The sequence below is a fragment of the Rhinolophus sinicus genome, linkage group LG01 (genome assembly GCF_036562045.2).
Source record: "Rhinolophus sinicus isolate RSC01 linkage group LG01, ASM3656204v1, whole genome shotgun sequence".
Lineage (NCBI taxonomy): Eukaryota > Metazoa > Chordata > Mammalia > Chiroptera > Rhinolophidae > Rhinolophus > Rhinolophus sinicus.
Genome location: NC_133751.1, coordinates 69,088,550 through 69,108,202, shown reverse-complemented (window position 1 = coordinate 69,108,202; position 19,653 = coordinate 69,088,550). Strand labels below are relative to the sequence as shown.

The following is a 19,653-nucleotide window of genomic DNA, read 5'->3' as shown; positions in this document are numbered from 1 at the left end:
TATCACTATATTCTGTTTTATTATATAAATAAAGAAGTAGAGAGAGGTTAAATAACTTATCCCAAGTTAGTTAATGATAGAGCTGTAGAATCAGGACAGAAACCAAAATCTTTTCATGGGTAGTTTCCCATCCCTTGCATTGTATTTTTTGTATGTCTATGTATATTTGTTTGGTAATTTGTTGCGTGGTTTATGAGAAAAGCCAAATGTGATCTCTCCCTCTAGAAGTATGTACTTTAATGTAGAAAACACTGAGATAGATGGCATTTAAAAGTAAAACACTCAAAAAGACCATCATATGAATAGTTCTCCATACATGTGACCCCCTTCAAAGTACAAAAGGTTGGGCTGGGGTGATGGGTCAGTTTGAAAGCAGGAATTAAAGCCAAAGGAGAAATTTTACTTCAATCCATCGAGCACATCCCATGCACAAGCCTTGGACTTCCGTTTTGCTCGGATAGAGAGGGGACCAGACATCAAGAAAATGCTGGCCTGGCATTTCTCAGGCACATCCAACATGGCTCCACCACTCTGCACATGCAGCTGCCCCTTGCTCTTCCTGATGGTGGCCCTAGTGGAATGTTGTCCCTGTGGCAAACTAACAGGGGATGCTGCTGCCCACTGCGCAAGTTCAGATCCTTCGTGGGCCATACCAGCTCCTGCCTGTCTCCACCTGACCTGCCTGCGCACTCACCCTCACACTTACTGTCATACCTTGCTGACAGTGTTAGACTCTTCTACTTCATAATCTCTACTTTCTTTCTTTTTTCTTCTTTATTCTGTTTGTTTCTGGCTATTGCATTCTAGGATAGTCTGTCTTCTGCCACAAACAAGAGAGAAGAGGTTTAGGGGAAAGCAATCTATGGATCCAATGTAATGTTAACACAGGTTTTCTACATGGAGTGTGAGGTGAAGACTGAGGGAGCCAACAGGTTGGCAGAAGCTTCTGCTCATAAATTCTCCTTCTTGAACAGACAATAATCCTGCCTTTAGAATGAGTTCTATTAACAAATGGCTAGCAATGGTTTCAGTTTGGTTACCCAAAGGAAGGGTTAATGACAACTTCTTATGAAAAAGGTAGGAATTGATTGTGTGCTTGTTAACTTTCAAAACTACATACTTATCACCAGGCTCAGATTCTTTTCTTTTTTATTATTAAATTTATTGGTGTGACAATTGTTAGTAAAATTACATAGATTTCAGGTGTACAATTCTGTATTACATCATCTATAAATCCCATTGTGTGTTCATCACCCAGAGTCAGTTCTCCTTCCATCACCATATATTTAATCCCCCTTACCCTCATCTCCCACCCCCCACCCCCAACCCCCCTTACCCTCTGACAACCACTAAACTATTGTCTGTGTCTATGAGTTCCTGTTTCTCATTTGTTTGTCTTGTTCTTTTGTTGTTTTTGGTTTATATACCACATATCAGTGAAATCACATGGTTCTCTGCTTTTTCTGTCTGACTTATTTCGCTCAGCATTACTCTCTCAAGATCCATCCATGTTGTCACAAATGTTCCTATATCATCTTTTCTTACCGCCGAATAGTATTCCATTGCGTATATATACCACAACTTCTTTATCCATTCATCTATCGAAGGATATTTTGGTTGTTTCCATGTCTTGGCCACCGTAAACAAAGCTGCAATGAACATTGGAGCACATGTGTCTTTATCTATAAATGTTTTCAGATTTTTTGGGTAGATACCCAGGAGAGGGATTGCTGGGTCATATGGCAATTGTATTCATAATTTTTTGAGGAACCTCCACACTGCCTTCCATAACGGCTGCACCAGTCTGCATTCCCACCAACAGTGTATGAGGGTTCCTTTTTCTCCACAGCCTCTCCAACATTTGTTACTATTTGTCTTGTTGATGATAGCCATTCTGACTGGGGTGAGGTGATATCTCATTGTGGTTTTGATTTGCATTTCTCTGATGATTAGTGATGTTGAGCATTTTTTCATATGTCTATTTGCCATTTGTATGTCCTCTTTGGAGAAATGTCTCTTCAAGTCCTCTGCCCATTTTTCAATTGGGTTGTTTGTTTTTTTGTGGTTGAGTTGCATGAGTTCCTTGTATATTCTGGATACTAGCCCCTTATCGGAGGCACTGTTTGCAAAAATCTTCTCCCATTCAGTTGGTGGCCTCTTTATTTTGTCAATGGTTTCTTTTGCTGTGCAGAAGCTTTTAAGTTTCATATAGTCCCATTCGTTTATTTTAGCTTTTACTTCCATTGCCTTTGGAGTCAAGTTCATAAAATGCTCTTTGAACCCAAGGTCCATAAGTTTAGTACCTATGTTTTCTTCTATGCAGTTTCTTGTGTCAGGTCTTATGCTTAAGTCTTTGATCCATTTTGAATTAACTTTGGAACATGGTGACAAATAACAGTCCAGTTTCATTCTTTTGCACGTGGCTATCCAATTCTCCCAGCACCATTTATTGAAGAGGCTGTCTTTGCTCCATTGTATGTTTTTAGCTTCTTTGTCAAAAATTATCTGTCTGTATTTATGTGGTTTTATTTCTGGGTTCTCAATTCTATTCCATTGGTCTATGTGTCTGTTTTTCTGCCAATACCATGCTGTTTTGATTATTGTCAGGCTCAGATTCTTGACACGAGATAGACAATTCCTCAACACATTTGAAGATAAAAGGTGGGATTTTTTTTTTAATTAGTAGATTTTATTAATGTAAATATCCTGGTTGTGATAGTATACTATAATTTAGCAAAATGTTATCATTGGGGTAAACTGGGAATGGCATACAGGAATTATTGTGTTATTTTAAATGATACAATATGATAATCATCTTTGTTATCTCTGTATTATTTATTATAATAATTGCATGTAAATCAATAATTATCTCAAAAAATTTTCAAGTAAAGAAGTGAAAGTCAGGTACATAGCTTGAATCTTGAAATTGGTAAATTTGGGACAATGAAAAGGAAGTTGGTTGCAAAATTATAGACCTTACTGGTCTAATTTCAGAACCTGAAACTCAGGGATAGAATACAATAATTTGAGAAATTATTATATGTGTGATCTATCCATAAGGGATACCTCTAACTGATTAAGATATTCTGTAATTCATCACTGCACTTCATATCCTTCCAAAAATGTTCTTTAGTATCTCTGGTTGAGATTTAATATAATATTTGGAAGCTGGTAGATACCATTTCTAACATCAGTCATTGGAAAGTTTTAAGCACATTTATAACTTCACATATTACCTTGTTATTTTTGTGGTAAGATAGCTCAACAGCTACTCTTTTTGCAAATTGCAAGTATACAATACAGTATTATCAACTATAGTCACCGTGCTGTACATTAGATCCCCAGAAATTATTCATCTTATAAATGAAGGCTTATACCCTTTGACCAGCAACTCCCCATTCCCTGCATATCCCAACCCAATAACCACTATTCTATTCCCTGTTTCTATGAGTTTGACTTTTTTCCCTTAGATTCCACATATAAATGATACCATGCAACATTTTTCTGTCTGGTTTATTTCACTTAGCATGATGGCCTCCAGGTTTATCCATGTTATCACAAGTGATAAGTTCTCCTTTTTTGAGACTGAATAATATTCCATTGTATGTATATACCACATTTTTTGATCCATTCATCCATCAGCTGACAATTAGGTTATTTCTATATCTTGGCTATTGTGAATTATGCTGCAATGAACATGAAAGTACAGATATCTCTTCAAGATAATGGTTTCATTTCTTGGGATATAAACTTAGAAGTAAAATTGCTGGATCATGTGATAATTCTATATTTAATTTCTTGAGAAACCTACATACTATTTTCTATAGTGGTTGTACCAGTTTATATTCCCACCAACAGTGCGCAAGCACTCCCTTTTCTCCACATCCTGCCCAGAATTTGTTATCTCTTCTCTTTGATAGTAGGCATCCTAACAGGTGTGAGGTGATATCTCATTGTGATTTTGATTTGCATTTCCCTGATTAGTGATGTTCAGCTCCTTTTCATATACTTGTTGGCCACTTGTATGCCTTCTTAGGGAAAATGTCTATTCATGTCCTTTGCCTGTTTTAAATAAGAGGGCTTTTTGTTTGTTTTGTTTGTTTGTGGTTTGGTTTTTGTGTTTGTGTGTTTTGTTTTGCTCTTGAGTTGTATGAGTTCCTTACATAATGTAAACTAGTACAACCACTTAGAAAAACAGTTTGACAATTTCTTTAAAAGTTAAACCATATTATCCAGCTAAACCACTCTTACTTAGGTTTTTGCCCAGGAAAGATAAAAGCCACTATCCACAAAAATACTTCCACAAGAATGTTTGCAGTTTTATTAGCAATAGCCTAAAACTGAAAACAATCCAAATGTCCATCAACAGATGAATGGATAAACTGTGGTATATCCATATAATTAAATACTATTTAGCAATGAAAATAATGAACTATTACTGTGTGGATGTATCTCAAAATAATTATGTTGAGTGAAAGAAGCCAGACCCCTCCCCACCCCAAAAAAAGAGTACATATTGTATTATCACATTTAGATAAAAATCTGGAAAATGTAAATTAGTATATAGTTTTAAAAAGTAGAACAGTGGTTGCCTTAGGAGGGAGGGGAGCAAGATTCTGGGGATAGGATTAAAAAGAAGCATAAGAAAACTCTGCGGGTGATGGGTTAAGTTCATTATCTTGATTGTGCTGGTGGTTCACAGTTGTAAAGCTATGTCAAAACTTAACTAATTGTACACTTGAAATATATGCAAAATGTCACAAGTTATATGCCTTAAATGTATCAATTATGCCACAACAAAGCTGTTTTTAGGAGTTCATCAATAAAGCATAACCACTAATAGATGTATTACAATTGATAACTTTTAAACTACTAGAGGTGAAAGAAAAGACAAAAAAATAACCATTCCAGCAAAGCAGAGTAAAAGACACAATAAAATGGGACAGGGGTAGAAAACATAGTAAATGAGACATATAAAGTAAGATTGTATAAATATGATCAAATATGTAAGTAATCACAACAAATGTTTATGGTTTAAATTATCTTATTAAAAGTTAAAATTCTCAGTTTTATACCACAGATAAAGAAAAAAGTTAAACTTCTGAAAGAGCTAATAAAGTCAACTATATCTTCTTTATACGAAAGCTATAGTTTCTTTTTAACAGGTATGCTTAAAATAAAATGTCACAAAAAAGTTGAAAATAAAGAAACAGATGACATTACAGACAAATACCAATGAAATGATAGACTGGGCAGCCAAGGTGGTGAGCTATTCAGATTTCCCATCAGAAAAGAATAAATGATAAATGTCTAACTATTACATTGTTTTGTACACCTGAAACTAATTAAAAATTATAAATAAATAAATAAATAAATAAATAAATAAATAAATAAATAAATAAAAGTATTTACCATTCAGCTGCAATGAATGAAATTAGTTGATGATCTCAAGTTGTTAACACGTTCAGGATCCATTTCAGCTTTTGAGCAGAGGCCATACTCGTCACAGCCAAAGAGTACACATAAAGAGGTATTAGAGTTTGGCCATTTCTACTCATGAAAGACTCTTTGAAGCAATCTTTGCTCCAGGGCTTCAGTTCTGTCCCTGAAGAGTTTGACGTTCTATATGGAGATCTTAGGCTCTCCCTCGTCTAACCTGCTGTCTTTCCTCCTTCCTTTTCACAAGTTTCATTCAGATCAGCATCATGATTTAAAGGTTTTCCCTCCCATATCTTAGTTTCTGTCCCTTTAATCTCTCACAGGTATAACCTCTCTCCCCCAATTAACCTTCTCACTTCTAACATTTATCACTCCATTTAACCTCTGCTTGCTGGAGGACCTAACTATACATGTGGTCCAATCTCTAGATTTTCTGATTCGACATGTCTAAAGTGGATTTGGGGAATTATATACATCATCCTCGTATCCAAGGTTTTGCTTTCCCCACTATCAGTTACCTGTAGTAAATTGTGATCTGAAAATAGTAAATGGAAAATTCCAGAAATAAACAATTCATAAGTTTTAAATTGTGCACCATTCTGAGTAGTGTGATGAAATCTCATGCTGTCCTGCTCCATCCTTCCTGGGACATGAATCATCCCTTTTCCCAGAGTATCCATGCTGTATAGCCTACCTGCCTGTCAGTCACTTAGTAGCCATCTCAGTTTTCAGATCAACTGTCATGGTATCACAGTGCTTGTGTTCAATTAATCCTTATTTTACTTAATAATGGCCAAGAGTAGTGATGCTTGCAATTCAGAAATGTCAAAGAGAAGCTGTAAAGTACTTCCTTTAAGTGAAAAGGTATGTATGTATAGGAAAAAAACACAGCATATATGGGGTTCAGTACTAGCGATAGCTAGCTTCATGCAACCACTGGAGGTCTTGGAACATGTGGGGACAGAGCCAGGAGTGCAGTTTCCAGGCTTTCGGCCTCACATGTAAAGGTGCTGGCTCATGTAGTAAATGGCCATCAACTGTGATTGGATGGCCATCAGCTGTGGCTGGTTGGTCATCAGCTATAACCAGTGAGCCATTGGCCACTAATATAACTGCCGTGGCTACACTAGCAGAAAAATGGGGGCTAGCAGGAAGATGGTGGCTGAGCTAGTAAGAGCAGATTGCAGTTAGCACAGCAGATTGCAGCTAGCAAGTGAGGTTGGTTGGCAGAGAGAAGTAGACGGCAGTTTGAGGATAATGTGGCTCCTGCTTCCTATGTCTCCAATCCAGCCGCCAGCGAGAATATAATGGTATGACTCCCTATTTATGGCTCCGTGGGTGTTCCTTTTTGGCCTCACCATGTCCTGCGTTCTTATGTGGGGAGCGGGACCAGCGATCCCTCCTGACACCCTCCATGACAGAACATATCCCCCATGGATAAAAGGGGACTACCGTAATTTTTTATTTTCTCACATGATTCTGATGTTCAACCACATTTAGCACCTCTGTAGTGGAAGCTTTTAATACATTTTTTTTCTGTACAATATAATTTAGCATTTAGAAATCATCTTAAAGTCTTTTCTATGGTGACATTTGACATGGCTGTTTTGATATTATCAAGTTAAGATGTAAACACAGTTTCGTTTTGTTTTTCAGTAATATTTAAACAGATATTCTTGAAACTAGCTAACTGTGAGCCTCCTCTCAACTAGGGATGATTGAAAAATTAAGAAAAGGTCAAGGGCTGGGTTATGATATCTATTGTGCACACTGCTTGGTAATATTTGTATGGGAAACTTACTGGATTGGTTTTTCGGCCGACTCAAAATGATATCAAAACAGTTTGGTCAAATATCACGTGCCAAGTGTCATTGTATTAGTTTTACATCCAAATAGACTAAAAATTATTTTAAGGATAAAGCCTAGAGTAACCAAACTCTCTGGGGGGAAACAAAATAGCTATTTTAAATGTTTCATATGCATTGAAGAATGAATGGATATTGTTTTAATTTCTACCATGATGAAAAATTTTAATGTTTTTCCTACTGTGCAGAAATAGACTTTTTTCCCATAGTTTTTCATAGATAAAAAATTATTTTTATAATGTTAAAAATGATTAAACACACATTTCTAATATTTTATTCCACAGAAAAATGGAGGGCAGGGTCATGTCATCCCATGGCCATTCTTTTAGTACATAGACCATATCTTATAGGTTTGCAAGCCCTCCATAATGCTTTTTTAGTTGCTTAGTCAATGAACAATTATTATTTGATAAATACATCACAATAGAATGTATACTATAAAAATATACATTTCCAGTTTATTGTATCTACAAAAGCTTTAAGCATTAGATATCAGACAGCAATACCTCTGTAGAGTTATGAGCTCAGAGGAAGCTAACATTCTCATATGTGTTCTCATTCTCTCTCTCTCTCTCTCTCTCTCTCTCTCTCTCTCTCTCCCTCTCTCTCTCTCTTTCAGTCATAAATATGGCAGAAAAAATAGAAATCTGGTTTATTAAATAGTATAATTCTTATTGTAATCTTACATCATATTAGTTAAAGGATTGATTAAAAACAGGAAGTGAGAATCTTACAGATATTAAAATGCAGTATAGGGAAAGGCACATTCAAACACAGTTGGAAGGAATGTAAACTGATACAATCTGACATATCAATCAATACTGAAAATGCACAAAACCCTGACCTGGCAATTCCACTCAAGGAAATTACTCTATAAATACACTCAAACAAATACAGAGACATGTCCACAGCAAACATTCTATAGGATATTATTTACAATAGCAAAACAAACAAATAAACAAAACTTAAAACAATCTGTCTGTCACTAGAGTTGTGGTTACTTAGATTATGACACAACCATACAATGAAATTTTATGTAGCCATTAAAAAGAATGAGGTAGCTCTGCTTATGTTGATAAAAGATAAAAGATCTCCAAGAAATACTGTATTATTAGCTTTCTGTAAGTACCGAACAGCATTAGAGTATGTTCCCATTTGTGTATTTATATGTCAATAGACATATAACACATATACTGTGGGTATACATAGATCTGTCATATGCACATAGAAACTTTCTCAAAGAATACATAAAAATTGTTGATAATTGTTCCTTCTGCAGAGTTATTTCTTGAGGAAACTCATTTTTCATTATCTACTGTACTGAACAATTTGAATATTTTATCATGACCATGAGCTTTCTTTGCAATTATGTCAGATCTTCAGAAAACTAGCTGGTAGCAGCTAATATTCTAAAATTTCAATTGTGCAAGGATATGAATGCAAATCCTTTAAAATATGTCTGTCTTCTAAGAATCTTTGAAAATAATTTCAAAATAGGTCTTCCTTTCTAGAACTCTAAGAAAATCAAAACAGTAACAGTACTGTCTCTTGATTCATTTCTCCCGGTGCTAGATTCCAGTAACTTAAAAAGCATGGAGTTCTGTCCCATCAACTTCACTTTGTAACACCTGAGATGTCTTCACCCTCTCTATATTATCATAGAGTGGGTTTTTCTTCTCCGTGTAGCTGGCGTAGGGCTGCATTTCATCCTAAAAAAGACCTCAAAGTCAAAATCAATTAAAAAAATCCAAAAACCATTACAGAAACTACCTATGTTTTTCTAACAGGTGCCCACAGCTTTACTATCTACCAATGGTGTTTATATTTGTGTCTCTGGGCTTAAATGAACAAGGAGCAAGATTTTTTTCTAAAACTTTATCAAAAAATATTTATTGATTACTTAAGTCTCAATGTCAGATGATAAAGATTGGGTGAAAGTAGGAAGGGAGAAGAATGAAGTGATATGAGAAGTATTTCAGAGGAGAAGATCAAAGACTTAGTAAGCTGCTCTTTATAAGAGATGAAGGAGTAGGATAGGTTTTAAACTTGCGTAAGAGGGACAGGATGACGGTATTAAAAAAAGGAAGTCAAAAAATAGAGATGATTTCATAAGGGAGGAAACACCAATTCAGTTTCACCTAAGATTACATCCTAAATGAGGCAAACATTATGTATTTTGTAAGATACAGTTCATGAAATGAAAATATGGATTTGGGGTGGTGTATAAATACTACTTGGTAGATAAATAACAAAGTAAGTACACTTAACTATTAGCATTGTAAAATCAGAATTTTTACTTTTCAACTAAAACATGAATACTGAGGTATATTACAAATTATGTGGCTCGATTTTCAGACTACATGGCTTAAAAATTTGCAAATACTCTTTGGAATCTTATCTTACCTCTTCAACCGGAGTACCTTCTATTTTTTTCAACTTACATTTTCTGCAAAAATATAAACAAGCTAGAGTGAATGCAGGAAACATCATTATTTAGATTGAAAATTAAAAAACAGAACACTATACTATTGACAATTATCGTTCATTTTGATAGAAGCCATACTAAATCAGAGATGAACTACTAGAAATGAGTGAAGAATGCTATTTGTTGTTAATAACACCCAAACAAGATAATTCTGGATTTTGGAAAAGAAAATGAAATTATGCTACAGGAGCTTGATGTAATAGAATATATGTGACACCTCCTCTTTAGGACATGAAATGAAGTATGTTAATTATTTTCCCAAATAGTAATTAGCGTGTACTGTCTCTCCCAAAATCCTGCACTAAATGGTCTAATTTACTATGCTTGCATGCCTAGGTAAACTAGCAAAATCCCTCTCATCTTCAGTGTAGTACAAGTGCAATACCTTCAGGATATGAGAGAAATTGTGTTAACACCTCAATTTTACCCATTCACATCCCTACTTCTGGCCCCTTTCTAGCCCAATGCATCTAAAGAAGCAAAAAACATCAGTCAGTACCTGCAGCCACTGCTTTTCAGAAGCCAAATGGATCCCACAATGGCCAACAGAATAAGGCTAATAAGCATAAAGAGAAGGACACGTGAAATGCTTATGCCATCTGATTTTTGGGCACCTGCGTATATAGACACAAAGATATATGGTTTAATATTATTCAGCACTAAAAAGAAATGAACTGTCAAGCCATGAAAAGACACAGAGGAACCTGAAATGCATATTACTAAGTGCAAGAAGCCAATCTGGAAAGGCTACATATTATATGATTCCAAGCATATTTGCAAAAGGCAAAACTATGGAGACAATAAAAAGATGAGGAATTGCTAGAGGTCAGGGTGAAGAGAAAAATGAATAGGCGGAGCATAGAGGCTTTTTAGGGCAGTGAAACAGCTCTGTATGATACTATACTGGTGAATACGTGTCATTCATACTTTTGTTAAAACTCATAGATAGACTATACAATTAGAGTAAACCTTAATGTAAACGATGGATTTCAGCTGATAATGCTGTGTTAATGTAGGTTCATCTATTATAACAAATGTACCATTGTGGATTGGGGGGTGTAGACAGAAGGTAGACTGCATGTGTTGGGGCAGGGGGTGTTATAGGCACTCGTAATACTTTCCGCTCAATTTTGCTGTGGACCTAAAACTGCTCTAAAAAAAATAAAGTCTATTTAAAAAATAAATAAATAAAATACATGTACATATATATAGTTCAAGGAAGTTGAACAGTATGAGAAGTTCCTTTCTGTGATTTTATTTTAAACACTTCTGACCCATTAATCATTCAAATAAGTGTTATAATAAAATAGCTTTATCAATTAAGACTCCAGGGTTTCCAGCATGACATCATCTTATGTCAGGATTTTGTTGCCTCAAGGATTCATGAATGGTGAGATCCTGTAGGAGAGATGTGAAATTTTGATATCTCTGTTATAATAATAGTAGTGTTTCTCATCTCTGTCATTCAGAAATAAATAGGAAATTGTAAGGGAGGTAGTAGGAAAAATAACCCTAATTTTGAAGTCACCTTTCTACTAGGGCATTGAAACTAAAATGAATGCATGGCAGCAACTTTAAAGTATTTATTAACTGTTGGCAGCAATACAGAGCTCAGTCTGACAAAAGGCCAAGTCAACAAAGGGACTGCCTGACAGTGGTTTTAAGACGACGCTCCTGGTGTTCGGTGAATGTGGCTGGGGCAGCGGAGGGAAGTGAAGTGGAGGCTGAGCAAGCTGGCATCCAGTCCCACCACTTTCCTTCAACAGTTTATCTTGAAACATTGGACTTCTCCGTGTTTCATTTGGAAAATAAACACTTGATTTTACAGTTTAAAATAACAATATTGTTCCAAAACCCTCTCTTTCAAACCAATTCACTCTCTTTCATTGGAAGTGTACCAGCGGAGGCTGAGATCCACCCTGCAGGGAAGACAAAGATCCCTGCAGTGGGTGGAAGTGGTCTAGCCAGTCCCTTCAATTCTGAGACACTGTAAATATGACATCATATTATACCAGGGTGGTCGGATTTCATACCTAACCAGGGCTCAATTACTCTTCCAGGTAAATACTGCTAAACTCTTCAAAAACAAAAACAGACAGCACGTCAAGAATGGATATTGAAAAATGGCAGTTAAAACACATGGGTTTGTCTCTTCTCCCTTCTTAACACATACTAAATTATCAGTAAAAAAAATTTTTAAAGTGTACACTTGTAAAGACAAAGAGAACATGGATGAAGTCAAGAGCAGATGAAAGATTTTAACTTGTTTTCAGGTGAAAAAGGAACAGAAGAATGGCAAATAATTTGGAGTAAAATAAATAAAAAACCTCAGCGCCCACAGAACTCCAGGAGCACTCTAGAGTAGCAAGAACTAAACATAGAGAAAAGGGTATGTAGGGGGTAAAGTGTGGGCTAAAAGTTGGAGGCTTCTTTGAGAGTTTGTATTGAGAACAGGTAGATGCCAAGTTTCCTCCTACCCTGTGCAGCCAGGTCACTACAATTTCCCAAATCAGCAGAAAACAGAAGTTTGACCCAAAGAAGGTGAACTGGAGAGACTCCAGAGTCAAGAATCCAGACATACTGAAGGATGTAGATGAAGTGTCAGACTGAAGGGAGGTATTAAAGGAAAGTCAGACTTCTAAATAGTCACACACACACACACACACACACACACACACACACACACACACCCCTCTTCCCTGCTCCCAGAACTCTGATAAGTCAGGCTTAGCCCTCTAAGACAAGAGACTGGAGAGTTATTTTCCGCAGAACCTGAATAGCCTCAAAGAAAACATCTTCAGATAACTAAGGAAGCTCCAATTTTAAAAAATGTTTTTAATTTTATTCAATTTATTAGGGTGACACTGGTTAATAAGATTACTTAAGTTTCAAGTTTCAATTCTATAATACATGATCTGTATATTGCATTGTGTGTTCACCACCCAAAGCAAGTCTCCTTCTGTCACCACATGTATATTCGACCTCCTTTCCCCTCTTCTACCTCCCCCCACCTCTCTTCCCAATTATTTTTAAATTCATTGACTACCTTTTAAATTTTTACCACTCTATTGAAATTATTTGACAAGCCTACCCACAGATAAGACAGCTTTTAATCAGTTCACTTTTGAATGCTGACTTTGAAATGAATGGGTAGTGAAGGACTACCAAAGAGTCAAGGAAAGCCTCATATGTGAAAGAAAGAGATTAAAACTAGCAAATATCTTGAAGGCAGAAAGAACACAGATTAAATAGACATGGAATTAAGCAGAGGATCAAGGAAAAGAGGACATCCAAGACCAGGAGGTCTAGTGACCAACCAGGCTAGATTAGAATAAGAAATGTTAAAACTCAGGGAAGGATATCTTCAAGATAAAAAATGAGACTGATGGATTACCTAATAAATCTGACCATGTGGAAAATAACATTCATAGGAGTTTTCTAATTTTGTCAGTGAACTTAGTGACAATTAACAATAGGAACACATATTATTAAACAAACAAAAGAGTAAAGCAATCATTAAAAGAAAAAGTTATTCAAAAAAGAAATTATGAGTTTATTTCTTGATTTAGCACTTTCCAAAATTACATGTTCAAAATAATGTAAACTACGGCTATTTAGTTTAACCAAAATTGCTATATATTATTATAATAAAAGATGTGGGGAGAGAGGAAGTTAAAGTTAAATCCTCAATTATTATAAGAGAAAGTGGGCACGTAATGTTTAAATTTGATATGTTAAGAAATATCAGTATGAGCACGCTATTTATAAAAATGAAGTTAATTGCCAGTAAAAAACACCTAGAGATTTGAATGTACTTGCTTCTAGGGAGTTCAGTGAGGATGGAGAGGTGGAAAGGCGGGAGAAAGGCTGATCTTTTTCTTCATTAAGCCTTATAGAACAATCTGACTTTATGTATATGACGATTAAAATAATATTTAAATTTTTAATAACAAGAAAGGGGAGTAAGATGGGAGGAGAGTGAAGAAACTGAACATTAATGAACAACCATACCATGTTTCCCCGAAAATAAGACCTAGCCAGACAATCAGCTTTAATGCGTCTTTTAGAGTAAAAATTAATATAAGACCCAGTCTTATTTTAATATAATATAAAACCAGGTCTATAATATAATATAATATAATATAATATAATATAATATAATATAATATAATATAATACCGGGTCTTATATTAATTTTTGCTCCAAAAGACACATCTGCCTAGGTCTTATTTTCGGGGAAACATGGTAGATGCTATTTTAATATATTTAAGAAAATCTAGAAGTAACCTGGAAGAAAAAATTGTACAGACTGAAAATTTGTGAAGAAAATTTATGGGTAACTTTATACTTCTAATAAAAGTATAAGTTTTTGTTTAAAGTTACACTTTGTCCTTCTAAAACCATAAGTTAAATTAAAAGTACACTACTCAAGCCAATTTACTACTAGGTAGAACAGAACATTACATTCTTTTTTATTTTAATTATTAAAGAATAAACCTCATTCTAAAATAGAGCTTCTTACAACAAATTTCTGTATTATTCTTCTAGATACACCTTTTATTTGGTGTAGGGCAGGGGTGTCCAAACTGCAGCCCACGGGCCAACTGCGGCCCATGATCCATTGTTAATTGGCCCACAACAAATTCCAAAATATATTTAGTTTACTTAAATAAACCAGGTGAGGCAATACGTACCTCACCTCGAGTGAGTGGCCCGGCTGTTTGTGTATTTTACCGCATATGGCCCTTGGTGAAAAACGTTGAAAAAAGTTTAGACACCCCTGGTGTAGGGGATCAAACAGAGGATGGGGAGAACATCCTTGAATGAAATTCTCTGCACAATCCTTTTTCCTTCCTACTATAACTCCTCTGAAAGAATGGAAAAAGCAAACACAAAACTAGAAGAATTACTCACCTCGACTCAGCTCTATGGTCAGATTCCTGATGCCAGACAGATGGGAGACAAAGCAGGACACATTCGACACATTGTTATCTGCCCAATGGCATGTACTCCAGACAGTCACTGTGCCATTGCCCCAATTTTCTTGCTTAGGGACACAATCGCCCTCTGGGATCCAGAAGATCCTGGCAGCTGGCTTGCCTGCAACTGCCTTGCACACTGCTGTTCCATTGTTGCTTCGAAACAGAGTCACCTCAGGGGCCACTGCAGAGGTGTAGGGGAAAACTCTTCAGTCTTCATACATGAGGTATGGAATTTAGAGAGACATTTCTTTGAGTCCCAATTATGATTATCTGAAATACCACAATATGTGATGTTCCTTACCTAACACTTGGAGGTTATATCCACGATGGAAATTCCCATCAGGTGTTACCTTTAGACACCTGTAATACCCATCATGAGTGATGGCCACTGGATCAATCTGGAGACTAGAATTCTGGTCAGGTCTTAAGGCCCAGGTTATTCTCTTGTCAGTACAGTTTGTTTCCTTCGTCACGTTGTTATCACTCCTGTAGGCTATGGTGCAGACAGGCTTGTCTCTCAGGTGTATTTCCCATGTTACCAACACACTTTTTGGGATTTGTTGGCAAGAGAGCACAACCTTTGTATCCACCCATACAGGCTGGGAACTGTTAACTGGACACACATACACACACACACACACGAATGAAAAAAGCTTGCTAAATAACTTTATGTGTTATATTTTCCACAACATATTACATAAGTTGAACTAGAACATTACTTTGCTGGTAGTTTTATTCCAAAAATGTTAGACTTACATTAAAAAATTAAACACTTACAAAATGTATACAAAATGTTAAACCAAATCCAAAGGTTAACCCATTTTCTCCTATATTATGTATTATTAGGTAAATAACATGTATTATATGTATGAAAAATTTTTTAAGTATTTTGAAATTAATTCAGGAATTTTGATATTTATGAAACAAATGAGAAAACATAATTCTCAATTAAGAGACAAAGACAATAAATGTTTTGGTCAGAGATTATTAGACTTATTTTAGAACTCATACCTCTCAGGGTAGAAAATACAATAATTAGTAATGTGGTTGTGTCCTCCTAAGTTTTGGTGAGAGAGAATAAATCAGAAATATCAGAGCTAAATGCCTATCCCTAAGGCTGGCACTTAAGACAAACATAAATATGGAAAGTAAATAGTGTTCAAAATACTAAGGATATGGCCTTCAGGTTGAGCAAGATAGGAAATGTTTAAGTTTATGTTTTTATTTGGAGTATCAGAAAATCAGCAAAATCAACAGGCCTTCCTTCCCTTCCTTCCTTCCTTCCTTCCTTCCTTCCTTCCTTCCTTCCTTCCTTCCTTCCTTCCTTCCTTCCTTCCTTCCTTCCTGTTCAGTCACACACACTCCCAAAGAATTCAACTGTGAACTTTTCTCATGGGTTTTGTTTCCATACATTCAATCTAATTATGAGGATTAAATATAGAAGTTAAGTTCCTTTGCCCGTCTTTTAAAGTAAAAATTAAGCCCTGCAACCTACAAGTATTTTCCAACATGAAAGCTTACGCTTTTCCATAAACTGACACGCTATGTCCACGACTGGCAGAGGTTTGCTGAGAGGTGATTAGGTGTAACTTACAACTCACTTGTAACAGGGCGTCAGTGATTTCTTCACTTCAACGTGAACAGAACCAGCTATAGCGGGGCAAAAATTTTATGTGAATGAAGCTTGTTTGTGCTAAACTCTACATTTCATATCTTTCCTCTCTTCTTTAGGTGTCACCTGCCTCTTCTGTGATTTACTCAAGCCTTTGAATTTCACAGCTAAATAGATCACATAGCTAGTTGAAGGAAGACGATTTTAAAGCAGATCTGAGAGGCAGTTAAATCCACGCTCTTCCTAGCACTCCAAGTGGCATCCTCTTAAAGAGGGAACCTCCAACTTGGCAAAGGCTTAGAGGCAACCAAGATCACTTGTTGGAGAACTAGAGTTGGATGTGGGTAGGCATATATGTGCACAAGGGAAAGGTCTGAAGATAAAACTAGAAATAAAAGAGTGGTGAGGGAGCAAGTTGTGAAGGCTCTTCTGTGTTCTCAGGAGTCCAAACTTTAGTTTGTAAACACTGTAAGGCATTAATGTTTTTGCCTAGTATTTATCTTCAAAATCTGATTTGACTTTTTTTAAAGAAAATACTAGCGAATCAAATAAACATACGCATTTTAACAGGGCCACAGTATCCAAAGAAGTAACTCCAATGGTGAAGATTCCAAGCATGGTGGATATTCTATGTTCTTTCACCTTCCTCCATTTTATGATGTTCAGTCAATCACTCTTCTCTTTTAATGATAGTTCTTATGATATTGCCATTATTTCATCCTCTCCTTACATTCCTTTTACTTTTTTTTATACCTATAGGGATAATAGGCTTCAAAAAAAAGAAAAGTGTATTACCTTCTGCAAGACGTTTTGAATCGTTCTGCATTCCATCCATAGACAAAGCTAGAGAAATATTGAGAAAAGTAAGTGAAATCAATTTTAGGTACTTAAATGAAGTAGAAGCTGCTATTCCTCCATAAAAACTTATGTTCAACATGATAGAAAATCAGTTACCGATAACTAACATTAAAAGCCTTGCAAAACATGAATTAGAGTTATTCCATCATTAAATGGAAAAACATGTTAACATTTGAAAATTACATTCATAAGCTATTAATCAATGATTTACCATTTATGAGATACCTTGTTTTATACTTGACAACTATTTTGCATAGGTAACCCTGCCTCCACCCCTTCCCTAGCCACAATGGATTGGTCCATCATGAGCACCTCACGTGAACTGGACTGTTTATAGTCCTTTCTCCAGATGCCAACCCCTGATTAAAGTTGTTTGGTCCAGTGGTGGGTACCTCACACAGCTGGACAAATCAGAATACTTTCTTGAGAATTTTTGAACCAGAACTGATAAAAATAGTTCGTCCCTCTCCTTTCCCCATTTTTCCTACTATGGTGGTTAATTTTATGCATCAACTTGGCGAGGCTACAGTTCCCAGATATTGAGTCAAACATTATTTCTAGATGTTCCATTATTCTAGATATTTTTAGATGAGATTAACATTTAAATCAGTAGACTTTGAGTAAAGCAAATTACCCTCCATAATTGGCCCTATCCAATTAGTCAAAAGCCTTAATAGTAAAAGACTGACCACACCCCCACCACCCCAGAAAAGGAATTCTGCTAGCAGACTGCCTCCAGACTCCATCTGCCATTCTTCTCTGGGTCTCCAGGCTGCTGGCCCACCCTACAGATTTTGGACTTCTGAGACTCCACAATCACATAAGTCAATTCTTAAAATAAATCTACACACACACACACACACACACAGACACACAGACACACACACACACACACACACACACACACACACACATTGCTGTTCTGTTTCTCTGAGGAACCCTGATTAATACATCTGTCTTGGGAAGGATGAAGCAGAAGCAGAGACAGCGCGAGCGCGAGTGCGAACAGCGCGAGTGCGAGTGCGAACAACAGTCTTCACCTAGCTAAAATTTCCAATTCCATAGTTCCTAAGACCCCCATGTTTTCTTACACTTGGGTTCTACATAGTTACTAGCAAAATAGTCCTAATCTACTTGGTTTCTGGAAATTTTCTGTTTTATAGTATTGTTCTTTAAAAATAACAATGATTTTAAAATATTTCTTGTGATTTAAGGGCCTAAAAAAGTTCTTCCTCTGGGTTTATAAGACCACCATTCAGTAAGCATTTATGAGCCCTTCACTTATAAAAATATACTTCTTGCACCCCATTCTAATTTTGCACCCAGTTCTACCACATTAAAAAATAAACAAAGAAATTCAGTAAAGACCTTAGAAATGAGCAGCAAACAGGCCTCTGAAATAATCTGGCTCTTCTAGGCAGCTGTTATTATCTTAGACTGGAAAGAAGGCAAATAATGAGATTCTAACTATTACATTTAGCTCATACTAGGCTCAAGAATCTATTCCAGAAACAGATAAGAAGTCAGAGCTGACCTCAGAGGGCTTACCAGGTCAAGCTATGACTTAGATAGTCTAGATTCTAAAGCTCTAAAAATCATAGTACGCAAGATAGCTTAGCCTGTCCAGACCTCTCCCATCCTAACACGTCTGGTTTCCAAGGGTTCTGGGGTCTGTCAGTTTCTTCCCTTGTCAAATTCACCACGAAGACTGAGTATTTGTAGTGGAAGAAAATTTAGGATATGGGTGCTTTAGGATGGTATTGTTGGAGTTTCCATTTGGAAGCATCAAGAGGAAAATTGAAAGGTTTTTTTGTTGTTGTTGTTGTTTGCTTTTTAGGAATAAGGGGTGTAAGTAAGGTGGGGTAAGGCTACTGGAAGAGAAAAGTCAGGATCTGCAAACATTTTCCATGAATGGCCAAAAAGTAAACATTTGGTCTGTGTTGCAAGTATTCAACTCTGCTATTGCATCAAGAAAGCAGCCATGGGAGCACAGACAATTAAGTTCGCGAACTCATTCTAGAAAAAGTGCTACATACCTCATTGTTGAATATCACCACAGTCACCTTCAAAGTACTACCCTTGGGAAGCTATGAATTGACGCCCATGCTTAGTCCACCCTTCAAAGCAATTTTGAAACTCTTTTTTTGGAGTGGCTATCAGAGCTGTCATCGTATTACCCTTGATGTCCTGAATGTCATCAAAATGTCTTCCTTTCAATATTGCCTTTATCTTTGGGTAAAGAAAGAAGTCACTGGGGGGCAGATCAGGTGAATAGGGAGGGCCTTCCAATACAGTTATTTGTTTACCGGCTAAAAACTCCACAGACAGTGCTGTGTGAGCTGGTGCATTGTCATGATGCAAGAGCCATGAATTGTTGGTGAAAAGTTCAGGTCATCTAACTTTTTCACCCAG

The 19,653-nt window shown here is 36.3% G+C and overlaps 1 protein-coding gene across 2 annotated transcripts in view; it reads right to left on the bottom strand.

Moving 5' to 3' along the window:
• Positions 1-7,941: 7,941 nt before the first annotated feature.
• Positions 7,942-19,653, bottom strand: part of CD200R1 (CD200 receptor 1) — a 35,048-nt gene continuing 23,336 nt past the window's right edge. Inside the window, exons 3-8 of one of the 2 annotated variants that reach the window (XM_074331927.1) lie at positions 17,179-17,226; positions 15,073-15,264; positions 14,704-14,952; positions 10,289-10,403; positions 9,708-9,750; positions 7,942-9,013 (exon numbers count right to left, since the gene is read on the bottom strand). In XM_074331927.1, the coding sequence (XP_074188028.1) occupies positions 8,888-9,013; positions 9,708-9,750; positions 10,289-10,403; positions 14,704-14,952; positions 15,073-15,264; positions 17,179-17,226 (773 nt within the window). In that variant the 3' untranslated portion in view covers positions 7,942-8,887. Of the gene's footprint in view, positions 9,014-9,707; positions 9,751-10,288; positions 10,404-14,703; positions 14,953-15,072; positions 15,385-17,178; positions 17,227-19,653 lie in introns of both variants that reach the window. The other variant, XM_019734881.2, reaches the window with a different exon arrangement.